Raw genomic sequence first — 12,961 nt, 5'->3', positions numbered from 1 at the left:
CTGACACAATGCTGCCCCCAGACTTCTGAGGACACTTGGACTGTTCAGTTCAGATGTAAAACTTCTGATGGAGCTTGAGGTGCTCTGGGCTTTGGGTGAAGCTCCACAGTAATTGCTGGACTGGCAGATTCACAGCATTGTGCACTGGGATGGGCTTCCAAAGCAACCATTGCCATCTGCATGGTGTTTTTAAGGTGTGTACTGTGTTTATTTCCCAGAGGAGGGATGAGTAGTAGGAAACATCATAACAAGAGATGAAATGAAGATCTATAAATTCCTCTCAGGGAAGAACTAGGAGTTGAACTGAGAGAGAAGAACTTGTGTGCTTGTTAGGTGAAAATTTTGAACTGTGTGCCTCTTACTAAAGGTTTATTAATATCATTACCAAGTGAAAGAACAGTTTAGTAACTGTTCTCCAACATATATCTTCTGGTTAAAGGCATCTGCTCTAAGTTGATTTGTAAAGAATAAAACCTAATGCATTATGGAATAAACCCATGTCAGGTAAGAATTAATATATTCAAGAGTCACATATCCTATATGTGCCCATTGCAAAGATTTTGTGTTTTGATATATTTGAAATGGACCAATGTTAATGATAAAATGCTGATTCTTGTACACTGATACCTTTCTTAATGGATTGGATAGAGAAACATCCCAAGGCATCTGGATGGAAACAATGCCACTGGTTCCAGTCCATTTCAGGCACACTGGGGTGATAAAGGTGTCTGTCCTTGGGGATGTGCCCATTTGGTGCAAATCTGTCAATGGCACATCCTCAGGGAGTTCTGGTGCTTACTGTAACTCAGCTGCCATTTGCTACATTAAAGAATCAAAGGATGCAGTGTGTTTGGGCCAGATTTGTGTCCTGGTGTACTGCAAAAGCTGATACCTTTGGGCTTTGGTTACCAGTTAGTTTAAAAAGACCTGCATCATTGCCAATGAGAAGGTAATTCCCTAGCTCCTACTTACACTGTCAATTTGTTTTTAGATAGAAATAAATAATTTCTGTCTAAAATTTCTTCTATCATTTATTCCTCAATCTTTTTTTTTTACATCACACAGTTGTTAGATAATCAGTAACTGCTTTGCTTGGGTCTTTTCCCGGGGTCCTGAGTAAGACAGTGATGTCCTAAATTTGATCTTAATTGTTTAATGGCAAACCTTTGGGCTGCTGGCTACATGTTCATAATTTGATTGCAGAAAGCTTTCTGAAGTTTCAGTCATTTTTTTCCATGGAAGACTAAGTTTCACTAAGCTGAAGTGATATCCAGTTTTCACTTAGATAAGAAGTTATTTCTTTATCACTTATTATCCACAGCACAAGAGTCTGTGTTCAGCATAATCCATTTTGCCGGTTCATTTCAAGAGCAGGATGGGTTACAGCAGTTGGCAGCCCTGGGTTAACCCAGCGCTGCGGCTCGCTGCGGTGTCACCGGTGACCAGCATCACCACCTGCGCTCCCATGGGGGCCACCTCAGGCTGCCGCTGCTTTTGGGCGACGGTCCCCACCCGTATGGCGACAGAGCCACGCTGGAGCTGTATCCTCCGTGAGCACGGAGCCCGTCCGTATTAACGGAGAGGCGACCGCTGCTCGCAGAGGTGCGGCCGAGCAGCTGCCCCGGGCCCGGAGCCGCCGCGGCCGGGGGAGCCGGGCGGCAGCCGCAGGACGTCCGGCGCGGGCCCGGCGCCGTCGGGCGGGGGTGCCCGGGGTCCGGGCGGAGCCCAGCCCCGGGGCGGGGCCGGGGCACTGCGGGTCCCGCTCAGCCGGGCCCGGAACGTGGCGCCGGGGGCCGGAGCGGGATCGGCCTGGCGGGGGCGGCGGCGGCCCCGGCCCCCGCAGGAGGAGGAGGAGCGCGATGGAGCAACAGGCGCCGCCGCCCCCGCCGGGGGCCGTGGCGGTGGGCCGGGCTCGGCGGGAGCAGGACGCGGAGCCTCCCCGGGTGAGTTGACGCGGGACGGGCGGCGCTGGAGCGGTCGGGGAGGCGGGAAGGAGCCGGCGGGCCGGGCCGGACGCGGGCGGCGGGGGAGGCTGCGAGGCGCGGGCTGGCGGCTGTCCCGGCACGGCGGGGGCGCAGGCCCGCTGGCCCGAGGCGCGCTGAGGGGCCGGGCGGCCGTGGGGCAGCTCCTGCGGGGCTCCGGGGACGCCAGGCCGAGCGCTCGGCTCCGTTCGCACCTCGGGGTGCCGCCGGTGACCCCGCTGCCCGGGAGCCCCGGGGCGGGCGGGGGTCCCGCCGCAGTCCCGGCCGGGTCCCGGGCCGTGAGGAGCGGCGGAGGGCCCGGGCCTGGCCCCGGAGCGGGGCTCGTGTGCCCCGGACGCGCTCGGCCGCCGCTAGCTGGAGCGGGACCCTCGCGAGCAGAGAGCTCGGATGTCGGCATGGGCATTGTGCTCGCTCTGGCGCCCCCGTAAACAAACTCGAGACTCGGTAAAGTCTGCAAAGTTTGAAGGTAAGCGTGTCAGGTGTACTCGGCAGCACTGCAGAGCGCCTTACCTCGCTTCAGCGGTGCAAAGTTGTCACGGACTTGGTTATGAGGGCTTTGTTACTGACAGAACCTGGAAGCTGAGACTGGACTCAGTCAGCGCGCCCGGGGTGACAGCAGATGTCACTGATGTGGCTGTGCCCCTGCCCTGGACACAGAGTGGCGAACAGCGGTGCGCGGTGTTATCCCGGCCGGCAATCCAGGGAGCTGGGTGCCTGCCTGTGCCTTCTTGTCCTTCTTCCTCTTCTTTTCTTGGAGTTCATTTTAGTGTCTTTCCTTTTCCTTGGAGGTTTTCACAATTTTAGGTAATAACTCTTCTGTGCCTTCTTCTGGGGTGAAACAAGAGCTCTTCAGGTGCTAATGGATCCTTTTATAGGCTCTTTGAAATGGATATGTGGCAAGTGGATAAATTCCTAAATGGATGAGAGGATGTGCCTTGAATGTTGCCCTAACAGGTGTTCCTCGATTGAGGTTACTGTTCGTGCCTGACTTTTGCTGAATTGCTGGTTCATCACTCCCTCCTTGCTGCCTCTGTCTCCTTATTTTTGTTTTTTTCCCTGTTCCTAATGCTTCATTAAGTGTCTTGAGCTATTTAGATAATTTAAAATATAAAAATTCTACATATCATACTTACATTATCTTTTTTAAAAATTTTAAAGAACTTTTTTTAAAAAGTGTCTTAAGTAAGGACTTGCCCCCAAGACATCATCTGCATAAGGCATATTTATTTGCATTAAATAGCATTAAATATTTTTTAAAATATTTGCATTAAGTAGCAGTAAATAAGACCAATAAGCTCTGAAATGTAACTGTGGTGTTTTGATAAAACATTTACTTTTGCACCACATTGTTTTCTTTAGTCCTCTTGAAGCAGAATGTGGATTTGCTGTTATCTCTTCCCATTCATCTTACTGGAACTCACTGGGATTAGAATCTCAGAATAGGCTTTCTGCATAGCAATATGCTGTTCAGAAACATCTTTCAGTGTGTATGGGCACTTCTTTTATTTGAGATGGATGTTCTATAGAGAGGACTAAGTTTAACAAGCTTGATCAGTGAAGACAGAAGTTCTTTTAAGGTAAGTTTTGCTGTATATTCAAGTTCCTATGTGCTTTGGGGGCAGTTGGGAGTTAATTTCTTCTTGAAAAGGAAAAGAGTCAAAGAAGATTGTGTGTGTTTTCACAGTCCACTTGCATGGCCAGCAGGGTTGAATCTGCCAGAGGAGACTTTTTCACCAATGAAGGAAATTTGTTGCTGAGTCTGATGTGAAGCAGTTATTGTGGAAGCTTCTGTCTGATGTGACCTCTGTAGTAGGAGCTGATTTCTGTTGTCTTATGCTGGTTTGAGAAGTAATGTTGAGGAGCTTGTGCCATCTTCTACTTTATTAGAAATACATGAGCTTCTAACTTAGATGTTCTCACTACATCCTCCTCTGCACTTCATTAGAACTTTATTTGTTCTGCTGCACTAAGAAACTTCTTTTTTAGCATTGGTACATGCAAGCACCTTCAGTAGCAAAATGTTAGCCCAAATATGTGCATTACCATCACCTTCCACTGTATTAATAGGAGAGGAGCAGTGGTGACTGGAAAGTGGGCATCACTTTCTAATGAGTACTTTTTGTGGGTTGGTACCATAATCATAATCTTTTTTTATTTGTGGTTTGAGTGCCAGAGTGACTCAGTTTGACTGTTTTTAGGGTTTTTTCTTTTACCTCATGATGTTTTACTGCCTTACGTAGTTCTCATGATAACAGGAATTAAATAGTAACATATTCCACAAATTACCATCATAGTTTCTTCTTTTTTTTTTTTCATGAGATTATTTTGTATCACAGGATATTAGAGGCAGAAACCACTTCACTTGGACTGAGAGGATGTCTCCTCATGGATTCTCCTTGTTGTTACAGACTCACAGTATGATTCTGGAAGGATCATTAACAGCTTTGTGCGTTCATTTGTTTGTGCATAATAAACTGCCAGAAAAGACAGCTGTTGTTGGACTTGTGTCCCTGGTGCTGCTCGAGGTTGTGCTGGGTGCTCTGTGCCCTTGCAGAGGCCCCACTGCTGAGGGCTCAGGAGCTCTTGGTGGTCCTGGGCAGGCAGATCCAGCTGGCCCAGCAGCAGAGGGGTGGCTGAGATGTCACTGCTGTCCCTGAGCTCCCCAGGGTGGGGCTGCCTGTTCCTTCACACCAGGCACTTATGGCCACAGCTGGTGAGGAATCTATTTCTTGAAATATTTATCTTCTGAGCAACTTCATGGCTGGTTGTGGTACTGCTTGTGGAAGCTGCAGTTGTTCACTCTGAATGTGATAAAAGCATGGGAAGTACATGACATTTGATATTTTTCATTGTCCCTGATGCAGGTCAGTGACCAGGAAACACGCAGGGAGGGAGACAGCAGCCACCTTTAAAGACACATGGAGAAACTGCTGCCCCTGGCACTGGGTACTCACCAGCCCCTTCCCTGCAGTGCCTCCAAGCCCTCTGTTGACTAATTACCTTTCTCAGGGTTTCCTCATATTTGTGTTTGGACACGTGCCCATGTAATAGCTGCTGCATCTCCATATTCAGTTCTTGCCCTCAGGTCACAACAAAGTGTCCATGTGATGAAGTTTATTGTCAGATGCTCACAGATGTGTGAGTTATTGCCCTGCTTGAATGAAGCAACGTGTTCATTGCTAGCATTAGCAAGAGTACTGTAGAAAAAGCAACCTCACAGATTAAAGGAAAAGATGTTTTGGTTCAGTCTACAATAGATTATATCTCAGTCTACTACAGCTCAAGAAATAGTACATTTACTGACAGAAGGGAGATTTGGATATTAGGAAAAATATTATAATGATGAAAATCCTTAAGCAGTGTAAGGAGATTGCCTGAGTAAAGCATGGAATCTCCTTCAATAGAGAAGTTTAGAAAAAGTTTGGACAAACACACAAATACTGTCAGAAAAGCATGGATATAATAAGAAAAATAAGAAATCAGTAGTTTCTAGCGTGATGCTTTTCTATTGTTGTTATTTGACTTAAGGAAGAATAGAAAAAAAAGGAAAGTCTGTAGACCAATTATTCCTTGTGACAGGATGTCAGTTTGCAGCTTGCTTCCCTTCCCACCTTTAAAAATATGCCCCAGCTGGCTCTGGTAATGTATTTAAGCCCTGTGGTTGTTGTGTTGTGGTAACAATATGTGATATTCTTAAACTTTTTCAATCTGCAGGACTAAAACTAGATGACACCAATCTTAATCATAGTAGTCTAAACCTTTAATGAATATTTTCAAGTACTTTGTATGTTGCCATATGTACTGTATTGCCTGTTGCCAGACACTGTTACTGCACAACTCCCAACTGCCTTGTGATCAGAGCTGGACTAAGATGTTCTTGCTGAGCTCTTGAGTATCCTTGGGAGAGAGTTTGGATGACAGAAACAATTACTGACTGCAAAGGAGAGGGTGAGGAAAATGTGCAATACAGAAAGTTAAATAAGAAGAAGGGTGTACCACAATCAAGGGAACTAGGGCTTTCTACAGCTCACTTTAAATAACATCTTATAATTAGAAGGCTTAAATCTTTGTTATTTTGTATTACCTGAGATTGTCAGTGTGGGAGGGTGGCTCTTCCAAGAATGACTGTTCTGTTGTTAAAATAAATTCTATGTCCCACTTACTTCTGTGAGTGTATGTGGTCCTAAAAACTCCTCCTTCCCTTCCCAAATACGAACAATTTGCAGCTGCATGTCATTGGATGTAGAGGTTTGTGAGCAGAGTTTGCCATGCAGGTTCTTTGGTTTCAAGAGATTTTACACATTTTTCCATTTTCTGTGTATGCCTGTGCTTCTCTGTGATCTGCATATCAAACTTCAGCTGTACCAGCATCATCTTCATATTCACAGCTGCCACCTGTTGTCTACCTGGCAACTCTGCTTAGTGCTGTAGAATCAAATAGTGTGGCTGAGGAGAAAAGCACTTCTGAGTGTGTGGAGTGCAGCACATGTAAACAGACTGCAGCTGCTCTTGTGTCTAGAAAACATCATTCATAGGGAATATGTTTTGCAAGACTCTTTCTGTTACTCATGTACCCTCAAGAAGAGATTCAATAGATAAACAATTTACTTTTTTAAGAATCTGGTTCTGAATTCATGATTTGTTCTGCAGTGATGCTGGTGGTTTTAATTTCTGCTGTACAGTTTCTAATAGTTTAATAGTTCAGTCTCTTTATTTTCTCCGTTTTTGAGCGGCGTTTCTTAACACTAACATACAGTTTCTCCCTTTCCCTCTGCCAGATTTCTTTCTGTGGATCAAAACCCTTCAGAAGAACAAGCCCTGACAGTCCCATGTTGAGCAAAGCAGAGTTTGTGGAGAAGGTTCGCCAGAGCAACCAGGCTTGCCATGACGGCGATTTCCACACGGCGATCGTGCTGTACAACGAGGCGCTGGGCGTGGACCCCCAGAACTGCATCCTCTACAGCAACCGCTCTGCAGCCTACATGAAGATCCACCAGTATGACAAGGCCCTGGATGATGCCATCAAAGCTCGGCTCCTCAATCCCAAATGGCCTAAGGTAAGGAGGGAGGAACTCCTGTGGGGTTATTGGTCATGTCTGTGACACCCAGTGTAAACGAGTGCGTGTATTTCTGGTTTTTCTAAAAGCTCCAGATAAGAATATATTTTCTGTTTAAAAGTTGTTTGACTTGAATTACCTGTTGGGTATTAAACAGTTTTCTGTGTAAGCACACTGTTCCCCAATGGGAGTATGCTACTATTTTACTGTTTTAACACAGCATGGGTCCTGGGTTGTGAAGACCAGACATCTGTTTTAATGTTTAATGGAGTCAGCATTCATCAGCATCCAGGAACATGTGGTTCCAAAACTTGGAGAGTTAGACATTCTTATTAGTACATTAGAATGATAAGGCCTTTCAAAATTCAGTGAGTGTTTGTGTGTGGTGTGTTTTGGACAAACATTTGAAGAAATATGTATCTTGGCATTCTCAGTAAGACCTGACTATGTAAGGAAACATTTGTGAAGAGTAAATGATGTTGGTTGCCTCTTCCTCCTGGGCTTGCTTCCCACCAGCTGCCATTGATTGCTCCAGTAGCTGCCTTGCCTTGGCTAGTCCAAGGGCCAGCTCCTTGCATGCTAATTGATTTTAACAGCATCTGCTCCAGATTCCATTTCTCCTGTCAGTCTCTCGTGCATCCTTATGAGCCACTTGAGCTAAAGGTGCAGTTGAAGAGCAGACTCATCACCTGGGTTCCTCTCCTCAGAAATTAGGGCAGGTGGCAAACGTGGTGCTCTGCACCAGCTGGGCTCCGAACTGTTGAAGTTAAGATTTCTTCTATTTCAAAGCAAATCACTCTAAGCCTTGTATTTTGATTTGCAGTTGTTTATTAGCCTCTAGAAAAGCTTTTTCATATGCTTCCTTAAGACTTGAATTAGTCCACATTAGAAGAAACTCCTCCTTTGTCAGGGAGATGATTTATAAACTTCTAAATTGTGTTGTTGAGTGGTGGTTTGTTTTGTGGGTTTTTCTTTGGTCATTAACTGGTTTGTATTACTGCATGTCATAAAAGAATTTGTATGAAGGACTCTGTTTAAAAGTAGAAAATTTCATTACTGTCATTAAACCCTGGCTGTCCAGGTTGGTTGGCTGCAGGTGGCCAAGGAGTGTAAAAGCCAGGGTGTCTGTGCTCAGTTTTGTATCCTCATTCTAAGAAATCTGGTTGTGATTTAATACAGAGCTGACTTAAATGAAAAGTTGTGAAAAGGTTTCATAAGAGAATACTTTTAAAATGCCAGTCACAGAAGTATAACTGCGTTTGAAATGATCAGATGGAAAATATTTAGGAGCTTAAAAAGGCTATCTGTCTTAAATGAAGGCATTACTAACAGTTGAATACAGACATAATAGACTTATGTATTGATGCAGTACTAAGGTGAAATATTAAAAAAACCAAAACATTCTTAATAAGAAAAAAATGAGACTTTTTTTTCAGGTAGACCATATCAGTGAGTTTAAAAACATGAAGTAGCTCTGTTTCAATTCTAGTTGTGCTATTAAATGTCCACCTGACCTTCAGCAAACTCTATTTCTTTGTTTATTCTTGTTTTACAAAACGTCAGGAGTCACTTCTACAGAAGATTTTGAGCCTCATTGGTGGAAAGAGACTTACTGGAAGACTTAAATGAAGTTGCTGTGATGACATAGCATCTGTTCTTGTTTTATTCCACCAGTGTGTAATGGATATCTTTCTCTGTGATGCACAATGTTTATATACTTCAAAAGTTGCTATCAGTTGGCAGTGGAAGAGTCAACATCTCTCTTGCAGGCATCCTGTCCTGAATAAAGCTCAGCCACAGTCTCTGGTTGTATCTTCCCTTTTATCTTCTCACAGTGGTATCTTTAGTTGTCAGTGCATCACACACTTCCTTCTTTTCTCTTAAACGCTCATAATCCTCTATGGAACCTTGTCTCTGTTTTTTAAACTTTTAAAGATTTGGTTTTTTTCAGATCATCCCTCTGTATTTTGCTTCAGAAGCTGTGTCTTAGCAATCTTTTGTTGTCGTGGTTCTTTTAAGGCTTTGTATGTAGAAATAGATTTTTGATTTCACTTGAGTTGAAGGTGCAGTAGTAAATATAAACATGAAATGAATTTCCTTCAAGGCTTTTCATTAGCTGGATTGAAGGTCAAAAAGGTGTTGAGCAGAAATGATTTGTAGAGATTGGAGTTTGACTGCGCTGCCTGCCTTCATTGGCACAGTTGTGATAGAAGTCTCATAAAATTGGCTTGGCTGGGAGTGTGCCTTGGCTTTTACAAAGGAGCAATGATGCTACTGCAGTAACTGAATAATGAAAACCCACAGCTGAACAAATTAATTTTTTATCCTCTGCGTGTTCATTCCACACCCTTCCACATAGTACTTCCCTTTCACTTTGAATTGTTGTTTCCACAAATCATCTGCAATGACTCTAGATTTTAGAAGAGAATGAAAAACGTTCCCAGAGTGTGTCTGTTACTGATTTGGCAGCTCCACACTGAGGGTGATTGCTGGCTTAACACATGGAGGCCATTCACTGCCCGTGTCTTCTTTCTGTGTCCTGAATTTGTGTCACTTTGGTGAGGACTGGTTCCTTCAAGTTTAGGCTGGATATTAAAAAAAAAAAATTCTTCACAGCAAGAGTGGTTCAGCATTGGAATGGGCTGCCCAGGGAGGTGATTGAACCTCCACTGTCCCTGGAGATTTTTAAAAAAAAGACTTGATGAGGCACTCAGTGCCATGGTTTGGCTGGTAAGGTGATGTTAGGGCACACGTTGGACTTGATGATCTCCAAGGGCTTTTCCAACCGAGTTTATTCTGTGATTCTGTTCTCATTTTCAACATTTACAATTTCTAAAAGGTGTATTTATATTTTTATTACACATTTAATCCAAATTTTAGCCAGAACAAGGAAGGATGTACTTTGGGGAACGAATTAACTAGTCCGCTATGTTTTGAACACAGGCATTTCAAGAATATCTGATACCAGAAAATAGGCAGTGGTGTTTAGAAGCTCAGAGGGGGTACAGATGGTTGAGTGTCAATTTGCAGAGTGTCCCTACACAGTACAGGGATTTTATTTCCTTGTGTGTGTTTGTGTAACTTGTCAGCCTGAAACAAAAGGAGGGCTCTGGAGTTGAAAATTTGTATATTTCAATTACAACCTTTATTTACCTTTTTTTTTTTAATAACTGATTTTTATTGATAGAACAGAACTGGGAAAATCGAAACTTCTGCATACAAAGTCTGAGTTTATTAATTAGCCAGAAGAGGGAGCTTAGCAGAGACAACAACATTTAATTTGAAAGGCCTGAGTTTTAAGTACAGAACTTGACTTCCTTTCTCTTAGGAAGCTGAAAAATTAATTTGAATGCAGATTTTTTGAGTTTTGAACTACTAAATTGAGGTTTCTATATTTCTTTTTCCCCTTTGGGTACAAATTACATTTCTTGGGTAGTTTGTTGATTCTTATCTTTTTGCTCCGACTCCAGTTAATGCTTGTTAACATCAGTTCAATACAATCTGTGGCTGAAAGTCATGCTCTTAACATCCCCACCCCAAAATGTTTCTTTTAAGCATTAATTAATGTTGGGTAATGAGCAGGTACGTTTATACAAATGCATATGCTTACCTATGCAGCTCAAGACATGAACAATGAGAAAGTGATTGCCGAGAGAAATATCAGATCTCTTACACACCACAATAACTTATTGTGTGTGGCTGAAACATGTTTATAACAACAGCACATAAACCTGTTCATAGGCTTTGTCTGAGAGGGCTGGCTTGTGACTTCTGTTATTTGAAAAATATTTTGTGTACATAGCACTGAGAAATGCAAGGATAACAAAATATTTCATGAATTAAATTGCATTTTGGAAATATCCAAGAGGCAAATCAGATCAGGCTCATTTTACTCTTTGATTTCCCGCTGAACAGTTTTCTTTGTTTTGCTGTTGATCATGCTCTAGAAAATTTTTATTCTATTTCTCTTCACAGCTGTGCAGCCTTAGGCATGGTACATGAAAGTGGAGGGATATATATTATGTGACTCTGATACCTGAACAGCCTCTCCTTAGTTCTTGCTGATTTTGAGATATATTTTAATCCTCACATTATAGGAAAAATGCTGTGGCTTAAATGGTTTAAATTTGGACCTAATTCTGTGTTAAAATGTAGATTTCACTACCCATTGAGTTCTGGCTCAGTGCTGTGATAGCTAACAAAAGGTACAAACAGCCTACTGCTGCTGAACAATTAACTGGGTTTTGGCATTGATTTATTCTCTTAATCTCTCAACAGAAAACTTGTTCATTAAAAGGAGATGAAATGACTTTGTCAGACTTGAATACATTTGGCTTATAGGAACATTCACATTCTAAGACAAATGGAAGCGAGAATCACAAAGATGGATGTTTTCAGCACTCTGAGGGGTACCTTGATTTTATTTGATTTCTTTGTCCTGTGTGAGTAGAAGGATGCTGACACTGTGGTGTTTGAAGCCCCAGCGACTGGTGCTTGAGGAGCAGCATTCCCTGAAAAGCACAGTGGGTTGCTGAATGAGAGGGAGCCAAGCTGGCAAACACATTTGAAGATCAGGGTTCAGTACTGATCTCTGATTATTGCAACTGCTCAAGCCAGGGAAAAATGTTATTTCTTGAAACAGGCCCACCTTATTGTGTCAACCTTTTTTAGAGCTGAAACACCTTCTGGAGAAAAGTTGAATAGTCTGGAGAATGTAGTTGATGCAAAAGGAATGCTGTGTGCATCTGTAATTCAAAAGCAGCTAGGAAGAATTACAGCCCTTTTCATCAGGCACAAGTTTCTCTTATGGTCTTTGTCTCTCCTAATTTAAAATTATTGTCTCAATTTAAAAATGTGGCTTAGTATCTCTAGTGGAGAAAAAATATAGAAGAACAGAAATAAAAGGGAATTGTGAGCCATGAAGCTTTTGGGTGTTTGCAGTGCTAGAGGGGTTTAGGTGTTGGCATCTCACTGCAGGGGAATTCGGCAGAATTCAGCAATTCAGCTTGCACTGGTATTTTGTTAAGTGACTCCAGCTGTCAGTCAGGACTTGCACAAGGAAAAGGGACACTTGCATGTCCACTTCCACTTCTCCTGTCTGCTTGGCCATCTTTATAAACAAACCTTCACATGCTCCAACAATCCCTGATGACCCCAGAGTTTCTCAGTGAGTGGCAAGCGGAGTGCCCACCCTCAGTCACGTATAAAACTTCTGAGCAAAGAATGGGACTTGACCACATAACTTTTTTCATGAATAGACCTCTTGTTTTTAATTTGATGAGCAAGGAACTTTCCAGTCCTGTCCTTCAGCTTACAGTCTGTCTTTAATTTGCAGAAAGTTGCATTCCATTTTTTCAGACATATAACCATTTAACAGACTTTTTTTCACTTTGCTAGGACTTGTGTTACATTATTGTGAGATTTGTGCATTTCTTTCTGTCTTTCTGTGTTGCAAAATCACAGCATGGCTGAAGTTGGCTGGGACCCTTGGAGATGAGTGCAGGGTCAGCTGGAGCAGGTTGTCCATGACATTGTTTGTTTGGGTTTTGAATATCTCCAAGGGTGGAGACTCCACAGCCTCTTTGGGCAGCATGTTGCTGTGTTTGACCACCCTCACCAAAAGATTTTCTGCTTCCTTCCCACCTTTTTTTTTTTCCCAATTAGATATTTAAATAATGAGCATCATGTAGTATTTTGACAGCTTTATGGAGTTAATGGTTTTTCCCAACAGTCAAGTACCCTGGAGAAGTATTCACTGCATCAGAAGTGATGGTTATGGCATTGCTGGGGGAAAATTGCTGTGCAGATAATTTGTATAGGTTCTCCTTTCCCTAAATTCTTAAAATTACAGAGCAGTAGCAGTGCAACATGAGAGTGAGGGACAGGGACACAGTGGAACAATGACACTATAGTTTATGTCAT

General features: G+C 43.1%; 1 protein-coding gene across 4 annotated transcripts in view; it reads left to right on the top strand.

Annotated features, from left to right (window-relative positions):
- The first annotated feature begins 1,699 nt into the window (after positions 1-1,699).
- The window catches only part of TTC28 (tetratricopeptide repeat domain 28), a 106,858-nt gene continuing 95,596 nt past the window's right edge, over positions 1,700-12,961 (top strand). For 3 of the 4 annotated variants that reach the window (XR_010082700.1, XR_010082699.1, XM_063416104.1), the window contains exons 1-2: positions 1,700-1,943; positions 6,761-7,039. Coding sequence is in view for 2 of the 4 variants with exons in the window: in XM_063416104.1 (XP_063272174.1) it covers positions 1,860-1,943; positions 6,761-7,039 (363 nt within the window). In the remaining 2 variants the exon portion in view is untranslated. Of the gene's footprint in view, positions 1,944-1,974; positions 2,449-6,760; positions 7,040-12,961 lie in introns of those variants that run through there. The other variant, XM_063416105.1, reaches the window with a different exon arrangement.

The sequence above is a fragment of the Prinia subflava genome, chromosome 19 (genome assembly GCF_021018805.1).
Source record: "Prinia subflava isolate CZ2003 ecotype Zambia chromosome 19, Cam_Psub_1.2, whole genome shotgun sequence".
In the NCBI taxonomy this organism is placed as follows: Eukaryota; Metazoa; Chordata; class Aves; order Passeriformes; family Cisticolidae; genus Prinia; species Prinia subflava.
This window is presented reverse-complemented; position numbering and strand designations above follow the sequence as displayed.